Genomic DNA, 24,198 nt, shown 5'->3' with positions numbered 1-24,198 from the left:
TGTAGTCTAGCAAAGCTCTGTTTTAGATCAACTATAATTCTTTCTTTCTCTCAATATGTCCTCCTTGCTTTTGTATCTTTAAGCCAAACTATTTTGATACAAAGTTCTTTTAAGGCTAGTGGAGCTTATTCAAATGCCCAGCTAATGAAAGGCACTTAACATGGGGCACATCTTGCCCTCTGTGGTCACTTTACAGGGCATGGAAGGTTCCATTACCTCTGTTACCTTTTGCTACATTGGGTTGCAGTGTTTCATTTATTTCATGACAAAAAGTGAGTTCTAGTATAGGTAGTTTGTGAAATGATTTTCTCTGAAATGACTCTTGGTCATGTTGAGCTTCTAAATGTTAAAGGGAACATGGGGGACACCTGGGTGGCTCAGTTGGTTAAGTATCCGACTCTTGATTTCGGCCCAGGATCCTAAGATCAAGCCCCACATGGGGCTGCACGCGGGGTGTGAAGTTTGCTTGGGATTCTCCCCCGGTGTCCTCCGCACTTGTGGTCTCTCTCTCCCTCCCTCTAATAAATAAAGAAGGGAACATGGCTTTTAGATCTGTGAAAATCTCATCTTGGTCTTATGCTGCCACACAGAATGTGGGGAGGAACTAAAGGTTGAGAACTTTAGAGAACTATAATTATCACCACCACCAAGGAGCTGCCTAAAATAACTTCAGGTTATAAGTCAAGCACCTGGAGGAGTGTGCTGGTGACTGTAACATTGAGAAAGCCACTTGAGATCCTAAACACTTGAATGTGCCAGACCACAGGAGAAGAAACGGGGTTGGGTTGGGGGGAATGTCGCATGGTAAGTTGAGTAACTCCAGTTTCACCTTAGGACTTTATTGGGAGGCTGGACAGGACTGAGCTGTTAGACTCAGGGAAGACCTTCCAGCTTCTTGAAGGCCAGCCTTAGTCTTAAAACGTGAGAACATGGAGGCCCCAAGAAGCTCCGGGTCCCAGGCTGGGATCAGAGCCCAAAGCTGTCCCTTTGTTTTGCTCTTTTCAGCTGAGCAGTTCCCCAGAGCAGGAGGTAGGGTCAGAGCAGCCTTGGGTTCCAGGGAGGAGAAATGGATCACCGGGGCTTTGTTATGTTGTAGGCCATGGAAACCTGAGGGAGGCCCAGAAAGAAGACCTGGTAGACTTGGGATGTCCCTACATGCCATCCCTTGTCACCTCTAGAAACATGTGCAGATGAGGGCCTTTTCCTAGCGTACGGAGGCTTGGGTAGGCACAAATGTGTCAGACGTTGAGGGCTCAGTCATTTCCGAGCGTGGAGAAAGTTTGCTTTTCATGTTAAAGCAGTCAATTTTACAAGGCACAGATTATATGAATTTTGTGATTCTTATCACAGTCTAAGCAACGGCAACATGAAATGTGGTGATAGTCTTTCAATCTAGACGTTATGTGACTGGATAAATAACTAGTCATTTTATTCTGGAGTGCAGGGAGGGTACACCCACGAATGCCTTTTCTTTAGTCTGTGCAGATATCTTTTATGTTGATGTGATTTATTCTAAAATGCAAAGCTGCTTTCCATGTTCACACATATTCCTACCTTGATGTACTGCAAACATTTTTCTTCAGTCTCTCTCACTTAGCCCATAGTTTACAGGCCAAATCAAACCACCTCCATCACCAAAAGCAGTATTGATAAAACGAATGCTGAACTTGGATTATGAAAGGTTTAGTTCCCAGAACTCGCTGTACTGCTGGCAGGGCAAAGTGAGTAGGAATATTCTGGTTTAGGGGGAAAAAAACTGCTTGTATTTTTTTCAACTGGCAGATAAAGAATGATAGTGCCCAAAATGTGCAGGTGGAAATGGAACATGGAGGCAGCCCGGGTGGCTCAGCAGTTTAGCGCACCTTCGGCCCGAGGTGTGATCCTGGAGACCCTGGATTGAGTCCCACATGGGGCTCCCTGCATGGAGCCTGCTTCTCACTCTACCTGTATCTCTGCCTCTCTCTTTCTCTGTCTCTCATGAATGAATAAATAAAGTCTTTAAAAAAAAAAAAAAAGGAAATGGAACATGGGCACAGAGCTGCTTCAGACTTGCAGAAGGTGCGCCGCCCCGCCCCCCCCCCCCCCCCCCCAGCAAAATGAAAGAGGCTGGAGAGAAGGCACAGGGTGACAGTCCTGTGGTGCTCGTCTCACATACTTTGAGTCTTCACTAGAGATTGAGCCACTGACTTGGTCAGCAGTAGCATTACCCAATCTTGGAGGACCGGATTATCATAACAAATCTAAATGATGCTGAACTGTCTCCCGACAAAGGATTACTGTTGTACCAGCACGCACACATAACTTGGATGGTGTGCATGCAGGTGCACACGCACACATTTACCTGTTCCATTGGCCTTTGACCTGCAAGCAGGGGAGGTGAGGGTTGAGACCTGCTGTTGTGACCACTGTCTCCATCTTAGAGGGAAGCTGCAGGCGCAGTTTCCAGAACTGGCGCTGTTTGTGTCTGACTCTGACTCATGCTCCCAGAGAACTGCCCTGTGCATAATGCAAAGTCATTGTCATCATGAGCCATCCTAGGGAGAGGTTCAATGGAAAAAGTGAAGGTGGAGCAAACCAGGCCTGGAACAGGAGGTGAAAGATATGTTTTTTGTTTGGTTTTGCTGAACTTCATAGTCACTTTTTTGAAAACTGCAGTAATCCTATGGGGTTTGGGATAATAGAGAGGAAATCGGACTTGTTGCTGCAGGATTCCTCTTGTGTTCAGATTCTTAAGGCAGTAGGAGGAGAGGAGAGTAAAATAACCCTAAGTGCTGTAGATTTTGAACACATATTCATAATTTCTCAGTTTTTAATTTTTTGTGTCAAACCTATTTTGTGATCATGCACTATTACAGAGAGGAGGGGGGGAATGTGTGATAGACCTATGTGAACTTGGGTATTCTAATTACTTGTCTTCAAAATGATTTTCCAAGAGGGCGAGGCATGTCATTTACATGAGTGTTAAGAATAAAGAAGTTATCTCTATGCTATTCTTGGTGGGACTTTTTCCTGTCCTTTTTTTCCTGAAAAACTGTTACTAGCATTATCTGGAAACACTTCCTAATTTTTTAAAGACCATTCTTTATAGTAAATCTTAATATCAAGAATAATTGAAAAAAAAAAAAAGAATAATTGAAAATTGGGGCTCCTGGGTGGCTCAGTCGGTTAAGCCTCTGATTCTCAGTTTCATGGCTTAGGTTATGATCTCAGGGTTGCGAGACCGAGCTCAGAGTTTGGGTTCCACCTTCAGCAGGGAGTCTGCTTGGGATTCTTTCTTCCCCTCTGCCCTTCCTGCTTGTGTTCTCTCTCTCTTTCTTTCTCTCAAATAAATAAATCTTAAAAAAAAGAATTGAAAATTAAAATAGCTATTTTAACAATAGCTCAGTAGAAAGAATTCATGTGTCAGAGCATTTACTTCCCAAGCAGTTTTCTGACTCTAGTTTTCTTAGCAAGAAAAATGTTAATCTGTTGTGGATGGACACTTTTTTTCCCTTTTCCCAGAACACGTGTGGTTTCCACTAACTTCTTTCTCCACCCACCTGTGGAGGTGGCCACAGCTGATGCCTCTGGGTCATCTCTGCTCCTAGAATGGAACTGAAAGTGTTCAGTACATTTCCCCCACTGCTGTTGTCCTTCACAACATGGAAATCGTAGACAGGTGGACGGAAATCCCATCTTTGTCCTTTACTAGTTTTTTTTTTTTTTTTTTTTTTTTAACCTTGGACAGACTAGCCTGTGTAAGCCTCAGTTTCCTCATCTGTAAAATAGTTACTATGAAGCATTTAGTGAAGAGCTACCACTGTCTCATTGCTTACTGACAGTAGTTATTAATGTTATTGGTGATGGGCTTTTCCATTACTGTTGTCAGAGGTTAAAGTCATTTATCATCTGTGGTGTATTAGAACAGAAGGAGGCCTGAGAAGCAATAGGGTAGGTCAAGAAATGTAGCCACAGAAGAATGGCCATGTTTGGAACATCAGCCTGGTGTCTGTGGGCCAGCTGGAGTGTCCCCCAGCGTGAAGACCAGGGAGGCAGCCGTTACTTCTTTGGCAGGTCTCAGCAATACCTAGAGGTGCACCTCTCTCCTAAGCTGACGCAGGAATCTGCTCTGTGGAGCTGCTCTGCCCCAGGCAGTTACTGCCTTGGGTTCTGTTGGAAGTTTCCACTAGGCTCTTCCAAGAAAGTTTTAGTTGAAGTCCTTAGTGGCGGTTTTATTGATTTGGGTTGAGGTCTTAATTAAAGTCATCTCAGTTGGCAAGAAGTCTGGCCATCCAGAAATACCATGCTTGCTGGTAGCTGAGCGCTGTAGATTTTCAGGAAGTTTTCAAAAACAAGTGTTAAGATATCCCCGTCCCTCAGCAACTATAGAGGTCTGAGTGTACAATAACTATTATTCTTATGTAGAGCTGGCTCTGAATAGTGAGTTTCCCTAGGCGCAGACTTACTAATAGAAACCCACTTAGACACTGAAGAAATGGGCCGAGTGTTTGTCTCAACTATGAGTGATGTATTATGCATGATTTAAAAAGGCTTCTCAGAATGTCCTTGTTTATGTAAATCAAGAATCAATATTTTTTAGAAAGAAGTTTTTATAGATAAGCCATCACATTATTTGATAATCAGACATCATTTTCAAGTAGTTAAAAGGGTCATTGGACAAAACCCAGTGGACTGACGTTGCTTCCTAATTGCTAAGGATTGAAACTCCACATGCCCTCTAAATTATGAACAGGCTTGAATTTTTTATGGGAAAGAAATTATTTTTTTATGTAGGATAATTTTCATGTCAAACGTTCTGTTAGCCAGCTAGCTCTATCAGATTATACAGGTTGCCACTTTTACTCACCTGATCCCTACTTTTCCTCTGTGAGGTTTATTTTAAATGGGATGAGCACTGGGTGTTATTCTATATTTTGGCAAATTGAACACCAATAAAAAATAAATTTATAAAAATAAATAAATAGAGATAAAAGAATGAGAGAGAAAGTAGGTTTGGAACGAGGGGAATGAATCATGAGAAAACACTGCTGGTCCTTTTCATTCATCTTTGGCATTCTTGGAATGTTCTTACCTCTGTTGACAGAGAGCAGTGGTTCAGCTGCAGGCTTGCTTGCAGTATGGCGTTGTGGGGCCCCCTGAGGAGGAGGCCACTGGAACATTTTCCCCATTCTCCTGGGCAGTGCTGTACCTTTCTGTGAGTGGTGAGATGTACCTGGAAGGATTTCGTAGGCCCACGGAGCACCCCTCAGCGGATACGGCTGCAGCAGTGTGCAGATGTGCATTCGCGTGGCCCTGTGTGAGTGCTGCCTGCCCCAGACCTGGTGTGTTTCTACTCCCAGGGCAAGGCGGGGGGGCTGCCATGCTAGCAGAGTGTGTTGGCCAGTTTGTCTGTCAGTGTGTGTCTCTGAGCGCAGGGACGGTGCTGGTAGGGAGAACAGTACTATTGCTTCTGAAAATTGAGGAAATACTCAAGAGTACCGGGAGAGAGGAGGATAAATATAGCATTTCCGTTTTCCTGTCCATTCTACTGTTTTCCACAGCATTTCATTTTTCATAAGATGGAGTTTTATCCTGCCAGCTTTAATAGAAAATAATTGCATACCATTTCTATCAGATTGGCCTTCTTACCCTTATGTACTTACTATTATTTTTTTTTTCCCTATTCAGAAACTTTTGTGCTTGGACGTTTAAGGTGGTCCTAAGATGCTTACCTTCTAGACATGGCCCATGTGCCGCAGCTTCCGGCGAGACCTCTGTGAGTAGGTGGCAGGGACAGTCTTGGCTGTGGAAGGTCAGGAAATTCCAGATACTGACTAACCTGTCCTTGCTCTTATTTCTTCCATGACCCGTGTCCTCAAGGGTCGTTCTATGTGCTTGTCACCCTGCCCCTTTCATCAGTGAGCAGTTCCACAGCACTGAGTCATGGCCCCAGAGTCTGTTCTTCATGCACAGGAGCAGTGCCAGATACCATCCAGTCCGTTGTCCCTCTGAGAAGGGCTCTGTCGTGAGTCTGCAAGGCAAAGCTAGCACACTGGCTGTAAGGCCCTGCCCAACTGAGTAAAGTGGAAAGTTTTTATTTAGTAGGTGCTTGGCAGAAGTTGACTTAGTAGGAGCTGGAAGAGAAAGGCAAGATAGGTCGTCTTAGGGCATCATACACGGTGTGCCTGTTTACCAGACTGAGGGTTTTTCATTATGTAAAATTATTAAGTTGATACCGAGTTTAACAAATAAAACTGAACTTTGAGGTTTGGGAGGTAAGTAAGTGGCTTGTATTAGATTTTCAGCGCATTAACTGAATATAGGCATTTCCCTAGTTTCCCATTTCTTAATTGTTCAGTGTCCTTTAGCATGCTTAGCCTAGTGCCTGGCCTAGGCTTGCCCATTACAAAGGTCCTATGTTCATAGGGCAGTGGACTCTGTGTTAGCAGGCCCCAGCACTGCCCCTGCCGGCAGCATGCAGTAATAAGTAAGCTACTCGTGGTCACCAGCTAATAGGGCCATGACCCGGTTTGAACTCCATAATGAGGAAAGAGCAGATTTATTTGCTCCCCCTGCACGCCTCCCTCCCCCCACCTCATACTCTTTTATTATCTTTAAGAGGAAATTGAATAGCAAAATTCTGCATTCTCATAATGTTAATGGCCTGATGTCATTTTTTCCAGTTTGGAGTCAAGAAAGAGGGACAACTAAAACAGATTGAACATTGCGTAGCTGCCCAGGGCTTCAGCTGGAGGCTCTATGAATGTGTGTATATGTATGTTTTTAATGGCTTGTGTTAGGTGTCGTGTGTATAATGTAAAATTCTAATAAATTAGCCAAGTTGTGCAGTCATCACCAGAATCCAGTTTTAGAACGTTTCCATCATCCCTAACAGACCCTTGGCACCCATTAGCAGTGACTCCCTGCTCCCCCCTATCCCCTGGTTTTGGGAAACCAGTAACCTACTTTTTCTCTCTATAGAATGGCCTTCCTGGACTTCTCATATCAGTGGAATCCTACAGTAGGTGGGGTGGCCTTGTACATTTGACTCCTTTCACTTAGCATAATGATCTTGGGATTCATCCATGTTGTAGATCATATCAGTACATGCTTGTTTGTTTGTTTGTTCCTTTTGACTCCTGAGTAGTATTCCATTGCATGGATAGACATTTTGTCTGTCTGTCTGTTCACCAGTTGATAGACATTGGGGTTGTTTCCAATTTGAGGCTATGGTAGATACTGCTCCTATAAAGACTCACACAAAATTTTGGGTGGATATGTGTTTTCAGTTTTTTTGTGTAGGCACCTAAGTGTCTTTAACAGTAAATTTATGTGTAACTTATTAAACAACCAGATTGTTTTCCAAAAAAAACTATACCCTATTACATTCCCCAGGGATGTATGAAGTTTCTAGTTTCTCCAATGCTCTTACCATCTGCTACGTTTAAGGAATAACCTTAAGCTTTAGCTCTTGATTTGGTACTCTTATGCACAAAAGAAAGGTAGAAATTATAGTATTTAGGGTTTTTTGCATTTTTTCAAGCCTTGTTAACACTTGTTAACTGAAATTGTAGTCCTTGGTACTCTGTCTTCTCTAATCTCTGGGCTCTACCACCAGTTAGTGGTGCAGTAGTTTGACAGTGTTCCATTTAATTATGTGGGGTTTTTTTGTAGATTGATAGAAGTATGGAGGGGTGTGTGTGTGTATGTGTGTGTGTGAAAGAGAGAGCAAGAGAGATGTTAATTGTCTCAACATTAAATTAGTTTACTGTGAGAAGGGATTTCATTTTGTGTACTTTTCTTTGTTAGCTTCTCTTTTGTTCACACCAAAGGTTGCATGTTTATGTTTTTAATTATATACATTGTCTTAATATACAGTAGACACATGGGTCTGTTGAGCCGTATTTTATGGTGCTTTAAATAATCAAATGATAAGTTTTCTAGTTTATAGAATTAGGTAGCTTTTAGAGGTTCTTTTTAAAGATCTTTTGTTTATTCATTTGAGAGAGAGAGCAAGGAGAGGGAGAAGCAGGCTCCCTACTGAGCCAGGGAGCCCCCTGTGGGGCTGCATCCCAGGACTCTGGGATCATGATCCAAGCCAAAGACAGATGCTTAACTGACTGAGCCACCCAGGCACCCCAGCTTTTAAGGGTTCTTTATTAAAAATGCAAGTAGGAGTATTTGTATGAACCATTTTAATAAAGGCTATTTCCCAAGGCCTCACATAAGTTGTACAGGAAGAATTTATCACATCATTTGACATGGAAGGGATTACTGTGTACTCTCAAGACCAAATGATAAAAGTTGCTTATTATTTTTGTTTATTCTAGGATTTGCAGGTATGTTTTATTCTGGTGGTGAGCTTATCAAATAAACGTTTTTCCAACCAAGTCTTGGTTAGTTATGACCGAGCCTCCTAGGTGGGCTCTGTGGCTGCTCCTTAGGTGCCCCAGGATACGTACCACAGGCCTGCTGGTCTTTTGAACAATTTGTGCTTGTCCAGAGTTGGTTTTAGCAGTGACTGCGTAAAGACAATGTGTTTTCGGGGTAGGAGACCCTGACCTCCCAAGAGGAAAGGATGAGGGGTACCCTAGTCCCAAGTGACAGAGATGTTCTCATATGTTCTGATAGCTGAGGAGCCTGGCTTCCATTTCTGTTTTGGCACTTTGACATGTGGGGGAGTAGTTTGGTATAAAGAAACAGTTCTCATGGGCAGAACCAGTCCCAGGGGATGAAGTGGGTATCACAGCAGTTGGGGGGGGGGGTGCTCTGGGCCTGTAGCGGCTAAGTACAGGAATAGTTTGCCTGGGGTGCATAGCACTTTCCAGCGTGGTGGGGAATGTGCTGCTTCCTGCACTTCTTTAGGGGCCTGCCAGAGAGTTAGGTGAAAATCCCAATATTGGAGCTTAGACCTGACTCTTCCATATGCATGGTTTTAATATTTACTGAATTTTCTGAGAATGTGACTGCCAGGTAAATCTGAGAGGATTGTATTTTGTTGAATTTTCCCCCAAATGCTTGCCATTTCAGAAAACTTTGTCCTCAGTGGGAGTGCTTTTGTGTCTGAGTAACTACACAGCATGCTTGATTCAGTTTGCATTAATAGCTGTGTGTTTATGGGGATTCTTCAGGCCTCTTATTGCTTCCTTATGTCTTCTAGGGTTAGCAGGCTTGTAAATACCGAAATCCACATTAATGCATCCGGACCCACTTTCCTTTTAATTCTCCTTTATGTTACAGATGGGGCATTCTATTAAGGTCTCCCTCCCATTATGTGTATTATGTGTGTTGGGATATCTAAGAATTTCTTTTCAAGATAGTTTTAAAAATGAGGCATTATTTCTGGTACCGTGAGAGCCATTGGTTCTACGTTACAACAGGCTTTGGGTCTGTATTACAGGTATATGTGGAAGGGAGTGGCAGAGCTAATGGGAGGTAGTAGAAGCTCTCAGAGGGTGCAGGGGGAGCAAAGCTTGCAGATACCTGTGGAGGGCGGGATGCTGCATGTCACTGAGCTGTGCTCCTTTGCTGTAAATTGCAAAGGGCTGTGAGCTCTGTAGTACTTCCTAGGACTGCTTGTTGTCCTCATCAACACAGAACCCTCCCCATCACTGTGTACCCCCTCAGTGGGGCATGGCGGGCATCATGAGGCTAGTCCCATATTTCTGAGAAGCGATGTGGTAGGGAGGCACAGGGTAGGATGGGGGGTGAAGAACTGAGCTGTTGGGCCTCATGATATTACTGAATTCCTTGCGGGTGTTGCGTAGATGCACACATTCAGTCATCTTAGCAGTCTCTGTTTTCCTGGCCTTTGCCCTTTTGTCTGCGTGTGTTCCTGACGAGGAGCTGTGCCCCTGATACACACTGGAGCAGCCCCTTGGAGCCTGTGCTTTCTCAGCAAGGCGGTGACTAGGAGCTTTCTCATGTAAGTGCCCTCCATGTGTGGGCCATTCCCCCTCCTGGACACTCAGACACCTGCCATCCTGTCCTGCCCCCAGGCCAGTCACTCTTCGTCCCTGGGTTTGAGAGATGTGCCGTTTTACCAACTCCTCACGATTTTAGCACGATTCAGGTTTGCGGATTTTCTAATAGTAATTATTCTCCTTCATTTGTTAGTGATATTTTGGACATTTCAGTGCTATAAGCATCTTCTCCAGGGCCACCAGGAGGAAAAAGGTTAATTCAGCCTTTTCATGGAAGTTGAAGGAGTTAGAATTAATTTTAATTCAATTTTATGTGTAGTAACCAAGTCCACTGTTAATGGAACTACATGAATTTCTGCTTAGCCTTGCATAGGTCTCTGAGAGTTTCTTGGTCAAATATGAGTGACCCCACAGGATGGCCTGGGCTACGATGTGCCCCCCACAGGACTGATTGGGGGGCTCACTGGGGATGCTGGTTTGTGTTGCTCAAATTGTTGAAATCTAGATTGAATGAGGAATCGACTGGCACAGGGTGGTATGTTCCCAGTTTCTACATAAAGTAAGTTTGTTTTCCTGTGTGGCACCTTTCTTGTATTTTTATTTCAGTTCAGCATGTTTAACTGCCTTTCTAGTTTTAAACCAACCTGAGCCAAGAAAATTAAGATTTTTTTCTTGTTATAAAAGTGATACACTGTTGGGGCACCTGGATAGGCTCAGTCAGACACAACTCACTCTTGGTTTCCTTCTGCTCAGGTCATGATCTCAGGGTCCTGGGATCAAGCTCCACATTAGGCTCTGTGCTTGGTGCCGAGCCTGCTGGAGATTCTCTCCCTCTCCCTCTGCTCCTCCCTCTGCTTCTGTACATGCTTCCTGTCTCTAAAATAAATAAATACAAGTGATATACTGTTTATTGGAGAAAATTTAGGAAATATAGGGAAGTGTAAAGAAGAGAATTGAAGCCTGGGATCCCTGGGTGGCGCAGCGGTTTGGCGCCTGCCTTTGGCCCAGGGCGCGATCCTGGAGACCCGGGATCGAATCCCACGTCGGGCTCCTGGTGCATGGAGCCTGCTTCTCCCTCTGCCTGTGTCTCTGCCTCTCTCTCTCTCTCTGTGACTATCATAAATAAATAAAAATTAAAAAAAAAAAAAGAATTGAAGCCTGCCTGTAATCCAGTCATCTGGAGAGCTGCTGACTCTTACTATTCTCATGTTTGTCCATTAAGTCTCTTAGTGAAAAAAAATTTATTGAAAAAGAAGGGAGTGTGTTTTGTATTTGTGACTTCAAAGATGGTTCATTCAGGCTACTTTTTATTTTTTTCTGATTAACTGAATTCACTGATTTTGAAGTTCTGCCTTTTTTGGAAAGATCTGTTTTATACCTCTCATAAAAAGGTACTTGATTGACAGAGAGTACTGGAATCCTGGCTTTCCCAGGGACTTGTGTACCTTGACTAAACTCACGTGGAAACGATCTTGCACGTACCAGAGTAAACTTTTATAAATGCCGACTGTGATCTAATGTCATGATCTCACAAATGGATGGCAGAAGTGAGTGCCAAAGGCCCGGGGATTTCCTTTTACCTTTGACTTTCTACATGTGACCATTGGTGTAAAAAGTGGCAGCAGCCATGCTGTGTTTCTTCTTCCTCTCTCAGTGTGAATCAAACGGACATCCATTTCAGGATCTGAGGGTTTGCTACCAGTTTACCTCATGACTTATGGGTTGAGCTTGCAGTCACAATATGGGAATTATGGAAGATGAACCTCTTCACCAACTAACTATGGGGCTATTTCTATTCTACTTCAAGAGTTAATGCTGAAATTGATACTCCCAACTTGTTTCTAAGAAATAGCAGTTACACAGCCTGCCTGTCTTTTCTGGCTTCTATTAAAATGCAAAAACCTTAACCTCAGAGCAGTATAATTGAGTCCTGAAAGGGGTCATAACTGATGCCTTGCCCCTTCTTTGGTATTTTTGTTTTTTTTGTGCAGCCATGCTGGCTGCTCTGGCTATCTTGCTGTCTACGTTGGTGAAAACTCCTCCAGAGGCTTTGTCCCAAGCTAGTGGAAAGTCTGGCATTTGCAGTGCTCAGTTTATCCCTGGGGTGTCCAGGCATACACCATGGGCCTGGTAACCTTACCACACAAAGCAAATGTCGTACACAATTTGTGCGGGTGAATAGCATTAACTCTTTTGGCAATTGATAGATTTCTCTGCATTTACCAGTACTGACTTAAATGAAATGGAGTCAGTGCATCTGTCTACTTCTGCTCTTCGTGCATCTGTTCTTTTTAGTTTAAAAGGGATGTCATGAATCTTAGGTAGGCTCTCTTTTGTCACAAACATCCAGTAGCAGGACATTCTGGTTGGGCATGCCAACCAGGGAGCCAGAACATGATGTCATATGGGTCATCATTTTAATGTGAGAAGAAAGTAAGTCCCTCAGAAATTTTTTACAGCTGATACCTGCCTGAGACCTCATCCTCCATCAAAGGCCAGGACTTTAGCTCTTTGCCCAGGCCCTGACAGTAGCCAGCTGGTGGAGCAGGAGGTCAGAGCTGCACGCTTGTGAAGGGGTATATTGGCTTCATCCCACAAGGAACCAAAGAATTGCAGAAGCTTTCCTGTGCATCTTGAATCTTCTTTCCAGCCCAGTGTCCAGAGGGTAGGAGAATTAAAACATGGGCTTCCCAAACTGTTACGGGGTCATGTCACTAAGGATCATTTTTGGAAATATATATCCGTTCTGACAAGTGAATGCTATGTGCTCCTCCATCTTTCGACTTGTCCCAGATATCCAGAGGATTCTCCTGTTGTGGACCTTATGCCACACCAAGGGGCTCTCATGTTCCACAGCCTCCCGCCCTCTCTTTTGATAACATGTGTTTGTGGTAAAGACATCTTTTTCCAGTGCTTACAGGGGTCATGAATAAATTGCTCAGTCCCCTGTAGTTTTTTTCATACTTTGTGGTTTCTCTCATTCCATTGTGTCAACGATGATATGGAAAGGGGCCTCATCAGAAGGCACGTGTCCAAGGATATCAGGCTAATGTGTGGAGGCCCAGAAACCCTCCAGTGTGACGGTGAGGGGGCTGGAAACACCCTTTGTCGTGTCTATCTGAGAAAACCCTGTTGGTCCTGACCAGCCAGAGCCAACTGCTTCTGGTAGCATGCCCTGCCTTTTTGGGTCACCCTCTTGGCGCCAGAGGTGCATGCGCTGTCTCTCCTGGGACACCAGGCTGGCTGGGCATTGCCCAGCCACGGGGGAGCCATTCGGCCTGACAGGAGGCCTGTCCCTTCAGGGCCAAAGTGGGCTTTCACCTCCAGGGAAACAGGCAAGCCCTACAGCACTGGTTTTAGAACATGCCTCTTGGGTATGTTTTCAGTTAAGTGAGTTCTGCCACTGAAAGGTATTTCTATTGACACAGAAGCCACAGGGTGAAATGAGGAGCTGTTTTTCTCTGTCCTCTGAGAAACAGCGATGTTCACCCTTAGGGGAGCTGTGCAGTGGGACCAGGCAGCAGAGGTGCTGTCCCCCTGGCACCTCTCGCTCGCCCTCCCCAAGGGTCCAGGCCTGGACGCGCCAGCGGCTGCCACTGACCACCAGGAAGCAGTCGGTGTTACTGAGGAATAGATACACATTCCCTGAAGCCATCGGTTAAGTACGTGACTAGATCAAGTCAGGGCAAGGTGGTCTGTAGTTATTCCCACTTCTGGGCTCTGACAAAACAGCCTTACTGCTGATTTTTTTAGGTTGTGCTGCCCTGAGAGATTCCCGGGTGGCTCAGTCACACAGTGAGTCGTCGAGTCCTGATCTCAGGGTCATGAGTTCGAGCCCCATGTTGGGCCCTCCTGTCCCTCCCCACTCTGGCCTGTGCTCTTTCTCTATCAAAACAAAATCTTCAGAATGGCCATTTTCAGAATACCAACGTGGACTTCTAAGATTTCAATTAAAAAACAATGGAGGGATCCCTGGGTGGCGCAGCGGTTTGGCGCCTGCCTTTGGCCCAGGGCGCGATCCTGGAGACCTGGGATCGAATCCCACGTCGGGCTCCCGGTGCATGGAGCCTGCTTCTCCCTCTGCCTGTGTCTCTGCCTCATTCTCTCTCTCTCTCTGTGACTATCACAAATAAATAAAAATTTAAAAAAAAAAAAAAAAAAACAATGGAGTTGGAGGTGCACCTTACATGGTTTGAGGGAAGGTGCCTGCAACTTCAGTCAGCAGAGAAAGCTAAGGACAGCCCCACTGCGCAAGCTGCTGGTCTCCAAGGCCATGCTCTCCTGCGGGAGCCAGAGATTGGCACATTCAAGTTGTCGGCCTTATGCGTCCTCATTTCACCTCTTCTTTTGATACCTTTGTTCTCTTGCTGATGCTGGTCTCTCCCCAATCTGTCAGTTCAAGTGCCTCATGGCCTTGCAGTGCCTCATCTCTTACCCCCCACCTTTCCCTCCTGTACTGTGTCCTTGTTCGGTTTCCCTCTCCTTTCACTCTAGCCCAGTTGTTCTACCATAGGTGACGTTCAACCGGGAGAACTGATGGGCTTACATGTATGTGTGCTCATCTCTCCATCGACCAATGATTCTTCTTGTTCACAGAGACTTCCTAAAGGTACAATACCGTAACTCAAAGTTTCCCCATCTTTGGGAATGAAATGCTTGTTTAATTATATGATGCTTTAGTTAATGCTAAAGTTAGCTTACTTAATATGCCCTTCACCAAAAAGACCACGTTGGAAATATTTGACGTTTAGAAATATGAGCTTTATGTGATTCAGCAAATCACAATGCTGTTGTTTGTTTTTATTTTGTGCCATTCCAGAAATAGGAATAGAGTATGAATTACATAATGATTCTACATAGAGACATAGTAAAAATCGTATTGTATAGCCAAAAGTTAAATGCCCAAAATTCAAAAAAAATTAAAATAAATGCCCAAAATTCTGTGTGTACACCATTAAGTTTGGTATACTCTGCATAAAAATTTATAATATCCAACCACCTCATTTGCTTAACCAAATAGTGGTTATAAAATGAATGTTCTCTGTCCCTGTTTTGCTGTCACCTGTGTTCAGCTCTCCCACCAAAAATGAGAAAATTGCTTTCTAGATGATCTGTTGATGACATGTCTTGCTTTGTCTTCCTTCTAGAGATTTGGTTCCAAGTCCTGACATTCATGTTGTTTTGTTCTTGATACATTTATGAAAACCTAGGTTTTCAGTTATATCTGAAACTTAGTCATATTTTTATTTCTTGCTCCAAAGTCAGGATGTAAGTAGCGATTATTTCAATTTTATTTTTACTATACTTTTGAATAACAGCTTAGACAAGTATCTTCATAAAGTGGATCCTTGATAAAGGAAAAGAGGTCCAGAAACCCACAGCATCATACTTTTTCACCCCCATTTTCTCCTTCCTTGCAGTATAGGTCAATTTGATAGAATATCATCGGGATACGAAAGAACAGAACTGGTCAATACAAACCGAGTTCTCTGACAGATCACAGAAATGAGAGAATTTGATGCCCTATTCCTTATAATTTAAGATGGTAAATGGGGCAGAAATGGCATGAGGGGTGAGGGTGAAACCATTTAAAAGTAAAGATGGGCTTAGTATTGAAACTCTACTTGGGTATTAATAATTTCCTCCTTAAGCCATATACTGGGGCCTGTGAGGCCTTTTTTGGCTCCTCAGTTTTCATGTGGCTAAAGGAACTTGTTTGGAAGATGTAAATATCCTCATGTTTTTTAATGGAGAAAGGTTGGAACAATTATGCTTTCAATTCTGATCAACTGACAGTCCTTGATTTGACATGAGCCACACTGAGAGAAAGCACATACTGTTGCAGTGATGTAATATGGATCTCTAGAAAGAGGAGCTTGATGAGCAGGCCTTGCTTTGATTCTAGCTAATGGTTGGATTGGATTGGATTGATTGATATGTTTCTGGTTTTGTTATGAACCTAGGAGAGAAGTGGGAAGACATCCTATACTGCTAGCATTTTATTTAATAATTTGGAAGAAAAGCATTTCTAACAGGAATCACACATCATTTTTTTCCTGAAACTGGACATTAATTATTGACATATTTTTAAAATCTGCCCCAATAATGCATCCTGTGGGCACAGTCAGTAACCAGAGCTAACAGTTCGTCTCAAGTTGAGGACCAGTAGTATGAATGTCTTGAAGATCTAAACAGTAGTAACTCTCTAAGGAATTTCCTTTGTACTGGCACTTTGCTGTTTTTTAAAATTAATACCTTTGACACCAGATTCATATAATATATTTTTTAAGAAATTGCTGAATGGCATAGCTGGTCTGTCAGTAAGACAAGTTGCCTCTTCATCATTCATTCACCCAGACTCACTTCCTACCACACGCTTTTAGATGTTTCATCCAGAAAGTGAGTATGAGAGATGGCAGACCTCAGAGAGGGAGAAGCTGCTATATTGGTCATAGTGAGTTTTCTCTTATATGAAGGATTGTACAAATATTCCCATTTTAAATCTCCCCAGATTTTTGCTGTCTAGTAATTGAGAGGTCTGTAAGAATTCTTGCTGTATTCAAGGGTTCCTATATAAGGATGCACCTGTGATTCTCTGCGAGCACATTTCCTGTAAGTCTAAGCTTCTCTAAGCTTGAAGGCAGTTGGAATCTTCCAGTGCTTGCTTTTTCAAGATCTTTACCACTGGTTTCTCTAAAGGATATTTTAATTTAGTTATTTGAAAGTATGAAATATAATCTTTTGATTTTATTATTTGAAGTTGTAATTCATGAAGATGGAATTTATCTTTATCTGGTAGGCCCTACTTGCTTTCAGTGCTCACCAATGAAAAAAAATCCTAAGTTTTAAATAAAATTCTAAGAGCAGCAACCCATAAAATGACAGGAATCATAATGGAAGGTAGGGGAATGTCTTTCATCCCTCATAAATATATTTAATATTTTTGTAGAAAGCTTTCCTTGCTCCCTAATTATCTTAAATACATTATTGGCCATAAAATAAAATATGTATTTACTTGCTCTTAAAAACAACAGTGTGGCGTTGCATGCCTTTCAGCAGGTATCAGAATGGTGGGGATTTTTTGTTTTTTGTTTTTTAACCTGGGGAAAACGCTAGTTTGTTTCACATGTCACCGGACATGACATGACTGAGATGGGGAGGAAAGCTGTCCTGTGAAATCCATGTCTGACCTGGAGATGCCAGACTTGAAGTCAGCCAGAGGGCGGGGACGGGGCGGGGGCGGGGGGGCTGACTTAGATCTCTCCTCTAAGGGGAGATTTCAGGGCCCTTAGATCTCCTCCTTCCAGCCTGACCTCACACTCACCTTAGCAGTCAGGGCCTTGAATGTCATCCCTTGCCAGTTCACCTGTGAGGGGATCAGATACTCATTGCAGTTTGGCAGGTCATGCATTCTGAATGTGCCACTAGCAGAAAGTGGTAGCATCTATTAAACTCTGCATTCGAAGCATGCTGCTGTTCAGTATGAACATCACAGATGTGTGAGGTGTCACCAGCCTAATTGTGGGCATGAAAATTGTAGAGGACCCATAGAGGCTTTCAGAGTTCTTTACCAACATAACATGACTTCAGAACGGTGTTGGTAATTTGGCTATGAATAACTATTTTTTGAGGTTTCAGGAATAATGTATTTTTTCATCTGCCTGTTTGCCTTTATTGTGACTTGAAAAAAGAGATTTTCCTTTATCATTCTCTAACCATTTTATCTTAGGAAATTTTTCTGAAGTCATCCTCATTTATTTTACTAGAAGTCCTATTGGAGTTCATTGATAGAAATGATAGGCTGTGCAAATAACTATGGAAGATATTTTTGTCCTTGGCACCTAAAAGTCGTCAGGAGTACTGCCACATTCGATATAAAGGGTATGCGGGGTTTTATTGTTTGAGATTATGGTATAAAAAACACAGCATCTTGGGTACCAAAGCTTGATGAATTCAGGTGTTCTACAAGATTTAACTTGCATTTTTTCCCCTGTGATATTCGCATTTCTTCTCTACTAAGTTTGTGGGGTAAATAAGGCATCATCTTTGTTCTGGGCACAGTGCCTCTAGGAGATTGCCTAGGGACTGGGACAGAGCATTTTAGGATGGTTAAACGTCCAGTCTGCTAAACTAGAAAGCCCACAAGTGCTGTTCTTTTCATCTGCCCTCTCTGCAAGCCTTCAGACACACTTGGAAGTGCTTAGTCCCAGAACTATGGCAACATTTTAAGTGATTTATCTGCATAGTGTAGCCCATTACCTGGCAGAACAAGCTCACAAATCCCTAACAGTTATCTGGCTTCACTTGTTGATTTATAGTGATTCTGACCAGGGTTCTGACTGAGCCGCCACTTGCAGAATGTGGCCCAGGAGTGTAGTGACATGGTGGGGAGTGTTGGCACCTCAGATTTGTACAAAATACATGGGGCTCTTTAGGTGAAAGTTGCTCAGTATGGGGAATGCTTTTATGTAAGAAACCTCCCCTCCATCCATTCTCGCTGTGTGTCAAGCAAGTTCTCTGCCATTCAGGCCTGTATCTCTCACATGGCAAGCTACACATGTGTACTTTCCTGACACAGGAGAGAGACATAATGCACTGGGGCATTAAGTGCATTCAGACAGGGTGAAGAAAACACTGATTTCTCTCATTGAAAGTGATGGAATAACTAAACCAAGCTCCCTAGAAGACTAGATACCATCAACCTTGAATGACAGAGATAGATAGGAATGAGCCCAGCCCAGAGCGTGGTTGGGAGAACATGCTGTTTCCAGCAGCTGCAATTTAGCATGCATCAGGCTGTGAATTCTTCTGTGCTTTGGTTTCTAGGCAACTTGCACAAATTTTTAAATCTGAATATAAACATATACACACACTTCCTCCCTCTCCTCCCCAATCAAAAAAGCTCTGTATAAAATGATAGCCTAAAGACATAACCCTTGTTTGCCACAACTCTGAGTGACTACAGCAAACAAATCCAGGCCACTACCTGGCTATGTAGAAATTCTAGTGTTTAAATCTAGGAAATGAAGATTTATTTTGTTGCAATATGACCAATATTTCCACAGTACAAACAAACTGGGTATTTTGCCTCCAAGTTCCCCTGCAAGAGAAGGGATATCTTCATGGAAATGGTTTCTGTTGTTAAGGGATATTTCTTTTCCTGTATTTTTAATTGTTCCTGCATTAAGATTGTTAGAAGTTGTAGATCTCCTTTATTGACAGCAGCAAGTTTTCTCGCTGAATGGGTCCTGCATGCTTGTCTCCCCTTTTCCTGAACCGACTCTCAGGACTCCTAGAATCCTGTTTGGATGGATCGGTGCCTCCACTGCCCCCGGGAGGGAGATGATAGGAGCAGTCCCAGAGCTGGGGTGGCTTACAGTTGCTGTTGGAGATTTGGACTTGAAGATAACTGTGGGGAGTTTATAGACCGAGGCAGGTTTAATTAAGTTGCCAATAAATCTGGCAATCTACGTGATCTTGTTAGACCAGGCACTGTTTAGATTTATGTGGAGAGCTACCAGCTCTAGGTTTGAAAGCAGGGTTAGTGTGGATCCACTGGACAGACAGGAGTTGAATGGGACACCTGTGGGGATTTGTCCAAGGCCTTTAAATACTTAATAGTATAATGGCATGGAGAGTGGGAGGGGATCTGCCAGGCTGCTTTATGCGCTTTGGGAGTCTGTATCTTGAGGACTGTGGATCAGTTGGGAAAGGTCCAAATAAAGGTAATACTAGAGGTTAAAAAGTAAGGTTTATGAGAAAATTTTTTAAAAATTGGATTTCTTCTGTCCAGTAGCTGCAACGTTCAGGACTTTGGGGATTAGCTGGCAGTGGGGTTCTAGCCTTTGTGCCTCTAGACAGACAAGTTACTTGAGTGCACTCTGTTGTAATGAGGAAGTCAGACATCCTGCCATCTTTGTTTTTTTCCTGAATTTAGAGGAGGTGTTCACAAGATACTCTTTTTTCACAGCACAAAATGAAGTGATTTAAATTGCACTTGGTGGGGTTAAGAATCATATTTTTGCAAATAATCAATGTATTACTAATAGAAACAATAATTCATATATTTTTACATGGCTGTGTCTTCAGTGCTAATTATTTGTGGCTTCACTAAAAACTGGGTCCCATTTCAAGTAAGTCCTATCCTACAATCAGAACACAACATTTTACTTTAAAAATTCTTCTAAAAGGCTTTTAGGGCAGGCTGTACAACAGAAGCAACTTAGGAGTTTACTAATTTGTTTACCCCTGCTCTGGACATGGTGTTTGTCATTGCCATTCATTCATTTTTCATGTTACTACTTTTTAAAGATCTTTACAGTAGCCACTGGTTTACCATCAAGAACAGTGATCTGTAACAGCGGACTAAATAAGATTGGTGATACTATTTTTTATTTCTGAGTTTGTGAAAACAGTTTTCAGGATATTAAATTTTTATAGTTTTATGATTGATATATTTCCTTTTCCCATAGAACTAAAGCATGTTAAGGATGCTATTTTAATTTAATTCTGGGAGTATAATAAGAATAGCATCAGGGGCATGTAGGAAAGGCTAGAAGTGGAAACCCAGGCCTTGTTAACTCTCCTCATTCACCAGCAGCAGCAGGTGGAGGGTGGTTTCTCCTGAGCCCCAGAAGACTGCAAGAGGGGAGAGGAAACCAGGGTCAGGCAACTTTGAGGCCACAGCTTCCCCAGTGAGCTCTGCTTCCCCGAGCCCTTCCCACAGGCTTGTGCCTTTCTGATAGGAATCATCCCTACGTAATCAACAGCCGTTACTTCCCTGTGCTTTGTAAAATTTAATGCCCAGCCTCCTCTGGGTTTTTTTTCCCCCTTTAGAATTACACTGCTATCAGGAATGATTTTCTGAGAACTAGAGACCAAGGAGGGCTGTATTTCACCAGGTGCAATTCTGCTAATAAAAATGGGTGGTCAGGGGCACCTGGGTGGTTCAGTTGGTTAAGCCTCCGATTCTGGATTCTGGCTCAGGTCATGATCTCAGGGTGATGGGGTCCAGCCCTGTGTTGAGCTCCATGCTCAGTGTAGAGTCTGCCTGAGATGATTTCTCTCTGCCCCTCTCCCCACCTGTGTGTGTGCTCTCTATCCCTCTCTCAAATTAATTTTAAAAATCTTAAAAAAAAAAAAAAGATCAAACACAAAGCCAAGTTTAATTTTCAGCCTTAGACCACTGTACAGGAATATGATAAGTACTTTATTCTAAAGGAAAAATATCATGGCCCCGGGCACAGGTGTGTTGTTACATTTTGGGTTGCCTCCCACTGCTTGAGGCTGCACATTTTCCATTTCTTCTCCAGAACCTGTCTCCATCCCTGAGATTAGAGAGAAGAACACAGAGCTCTCCTTCACTTACTTCTGACCAGGTGCTCCAAGAGACATCTACTGGTGAGGCATGCTTTCCCATTCTCTCGTTCCCTTTCGGTTACATGTTCATGGAGGTGAGGCCATTCATGACTGAACTACCCGCACCTCAGCCTTCCTCTTTTATTGGGGGGACGGGTGGCAAGGTCTTAATTTTGATATGATCCTCGCTCCTCTCATCCAGTTCAGCTCCACAGACATAATGCCAAAAGAGACCCAAAGATATTAAAAACATTGACCCAAGTGAGGTACACTTGGAAAAAATTGCTTTTTTAATATAGGACATGACAAAGAATTGCCCTTCCTCCCCCAGTGAAGAGTTTGCTTGGAAAAATAAAGCTGGTTGTTTCTCCTTGGAAAACATAATAGTGTGAACTTTGGAAAACATCATAATTGGGCAATTCCATGATAAAGTCTGTGCATCGTGAACAAAAGAAAGCAGTGGCACTGATCTTGGGGACACGTGGATTGCTCCAGCCTCTTAGCCCTTCCTCCTCCAAACGCAGGGCCCTGTGCTGTTCAGGAACTTGGCCAGGTTTAGCACATCTTGGGAGTGAAAGAAGACTCCCCCCAACAACATTGTACCCCTTAAATACTGGAGGAAATAGCCCCAGGAAAAAGAGTGATTTGTGCTAGAAAAATAGAAAATGCAGGGAACTATTCAGAAATAAGTTTGTGCTTTCAATCAATTACAATGTCGTAATGTAAAATCTGACATGGCCCAATTGTAATTGCAGTGCTGTGTATCCCGAGTCCTCAGCTGTGTATGTTTGGAGGGTGGGGGAGGACACTTCAAAAAACTACAATAAACTGGGCTGTGATCTCACCATATGTGTTGAATTGAACACAACTCTTCTGCTTTTAATGAAGACTTTAGCCTTTAGGGGTAAATAAAACATCACTAAACAGGGATGGCCTGAATATTTTTTACTGGCTGTAATAATTAAAGCCATGAAGAAGGTGGTGGGGTTATGTTACTTATTAACTTGAATCGCTCTTATATTTGATCAAGACGTGGTTGCCCATGGCGTTTTGTTTCATGTTTGTCCTTTGTTTCATTGACATGCCCTGCCCTGGCCTCCGTGGCACTGTAAAAGCAGTGAAGCAGTTAGGAACCAGACCCAAAAGGGCTTTTAGACCTCCTATCCAGATTTCTTCTCAGCTCAGCCTGACGACCCCAACAAACTTCTCAGCCCCTAGAATCAAGCCTGAAATTCCCTATGAAGCTGTGTACTTGGGGACGAGGGGAGGGACCTGGAAGAAAGTCTTCCCTTAGAAGGAAACCAATCAGAGTGCAGGTGTGGCTGAGAGTCTTTAAAGGATGTTTTTATTTTCCTCACATGTTAAGCAGCAGCAGGGTTGATTGTAAGACGAATTTGGAACCCAGATGTATTAGTTTCCTATTGCTGTAATAGATTATCACTAATTCTGGGACTTAACACAGATTTATGATCTATAGTATCTGGAGGTAAGATGTCCAAAATCAATCTCACTGGGCTAACCTCAAGGTGTCAGGCTTTTTGTCCCTTTCTGGAGGCTCTGTGGGAGAATCTACTTCCTCGCCTGTTCCAGCTTCCAGAGGTCCCCACAGTTCTTGACTTAACGGCTCCTACCTCCACCTTCAAAACCAGCAAGGCTGAGCCAGTCCTTCTCACACTGCTCTCTGGTTCTCTGTTCCCTGCCTGCCTTCTTCACTTATAAAAGGACCTTGTGATTACATTGGGCTCACTTGGATAATCCAGGATCATCCCATCTCTAAATTGGCCGATTAACAACCTTAATTCTCCTTTGCCAGGTAACCTAACGTACTCACAGGTTCCAGGGATTGGGACGTGACCATTATCCTGCTTACCACACTAGAGGTAAAGGTTAGTGAATTGGGAGTTCATAAGGTTAGATAGTAGACAGATACAGGCTGTGTAGCATTAGAAATGCGTTTTTGGGGCTCCTGGATGGCTTAAGAGGCAGCCACCTCTTGATTTTGGCTCAGGTCATGATCTCAGAGTCCTGAGGCTCTTAATCCTGAGAGTCCGCTTCAGGATTCTCTCCCTCTGCCCCTTCCCCTGAGCATACATGTTCTCCTTTTCTTTCTCTCTCAAATAAATGAATCTTTTTTTTTTTTTAAAGTGGGTTTTCATAGCTTCTTACTAAGGTTTCTTATAACTACTATCTGTAAAAATTACATATATATGTACATGTACACACGGTATAACAGTAGAAAAGGTCATCCATATTTTTAGCTTAAATGAGTTCCTATTTACTATATCTATATATAGATATATACTATATCTAATGTCAGTTACTGAATATAAAGAGAAATTTTAAGTCTGACATACAAATATTTATAATTTTAGTTTTGGGGGAAATGGCATTTCTCTATTCAAAAGAATGATCCAATTATATTTTTATTGACTTAAGAATAATTGAATTAATTTTTTGTGCTTTAATTTATTAACACCTAACTTCATAGGAAAACCTCCAAGAAAAATGATAGTCTATTTTTAACACTATAAACATCCTTTTTGGTGCTCACATCTGTAAAAATTTTACATAGTTTTAAGCATTTTTTGTGTCTTACGTGGCTTTTGTGTGTCCCCTTTACCCAGCCATCTCTTGTAAGGCTCTGGGTGGTGTGTGCTCATGTTTGCAATGCCATGGCAAAGTCAACTGAGATCACAAATGTTTGAAGTTCTCTGGGAGAAAAGTACCGTCTGCATTTGCATAAAGCAGAGCTGCAGTGGTTAAGCTGTCAACAGCTTCCTAGTAGAAAATGTCCCTGAAGTAGATATTACATTTACCTGTAATGGCTTTCTTTGCCTGTGAAATTAATGGTGTAAGGCTTTAAAAAAAAAAAAAACAAAAGTGTATTTCACTTGTCTCTTAAAGTTGATCCTATTGTAACAGATTTTCATCATTTTAC

At 42.8% G+C, this 24,198-nt stretch overlaps 1 protein-coding gene across 49 annotated transcripts in view; it reads left to right on the top strand.

Moving 5' to 3' along the window:
* AOPEP (aminopeptidase O (putative)) overlaps positions 1–24,198 on the top strand; it is a 333,384-nt gene that overhangs the window by 270,508 nt on the left and 38,678 nt on the right. For 26 of the 49 annotated variants that reach the window (XR_013383609.1, XR_013383592.1, XR_013383590.1 and 23 more), the window contains one exon: positions 21,215–21,302. The exons of 21 other annotated variants lie outside the window; for them this stretch is intronic. Coding sequence is in view for 15 of the 28 variants with exons in the window: in XM_077904208.1 (XP_077760334.1) it covers positions 21,215–21,302 (88 nt within the window). In the remaining 13 variants the exon portion in view is untranslated. Of the gene's footprint in view, positions 1–21,214; positions 21,303–23,073; positions 23,141–24,198 lie in introns of those variants that run through there. 2 more of the 49 variants (XR_013383674.1, XM_077904352.1) reach the window with 2 other exon arrangements.

Source organism: Canis aureus, chromosome 1, assembly GCF_053574225.1.
Source record: "Canis aureus isolate CA01 chromosome 1, VMU_Caureus_v.1.0, whole genome shotgun sequence".
Lineage (NCBI taxonomy): Eukaryota > Metazoa > Chordata > Mammalia > Carnivora > Canidae > Canis > Canis aureus.
This window is presented reverse-complemented; position numbering and strand designations above follow the sequence as displayed.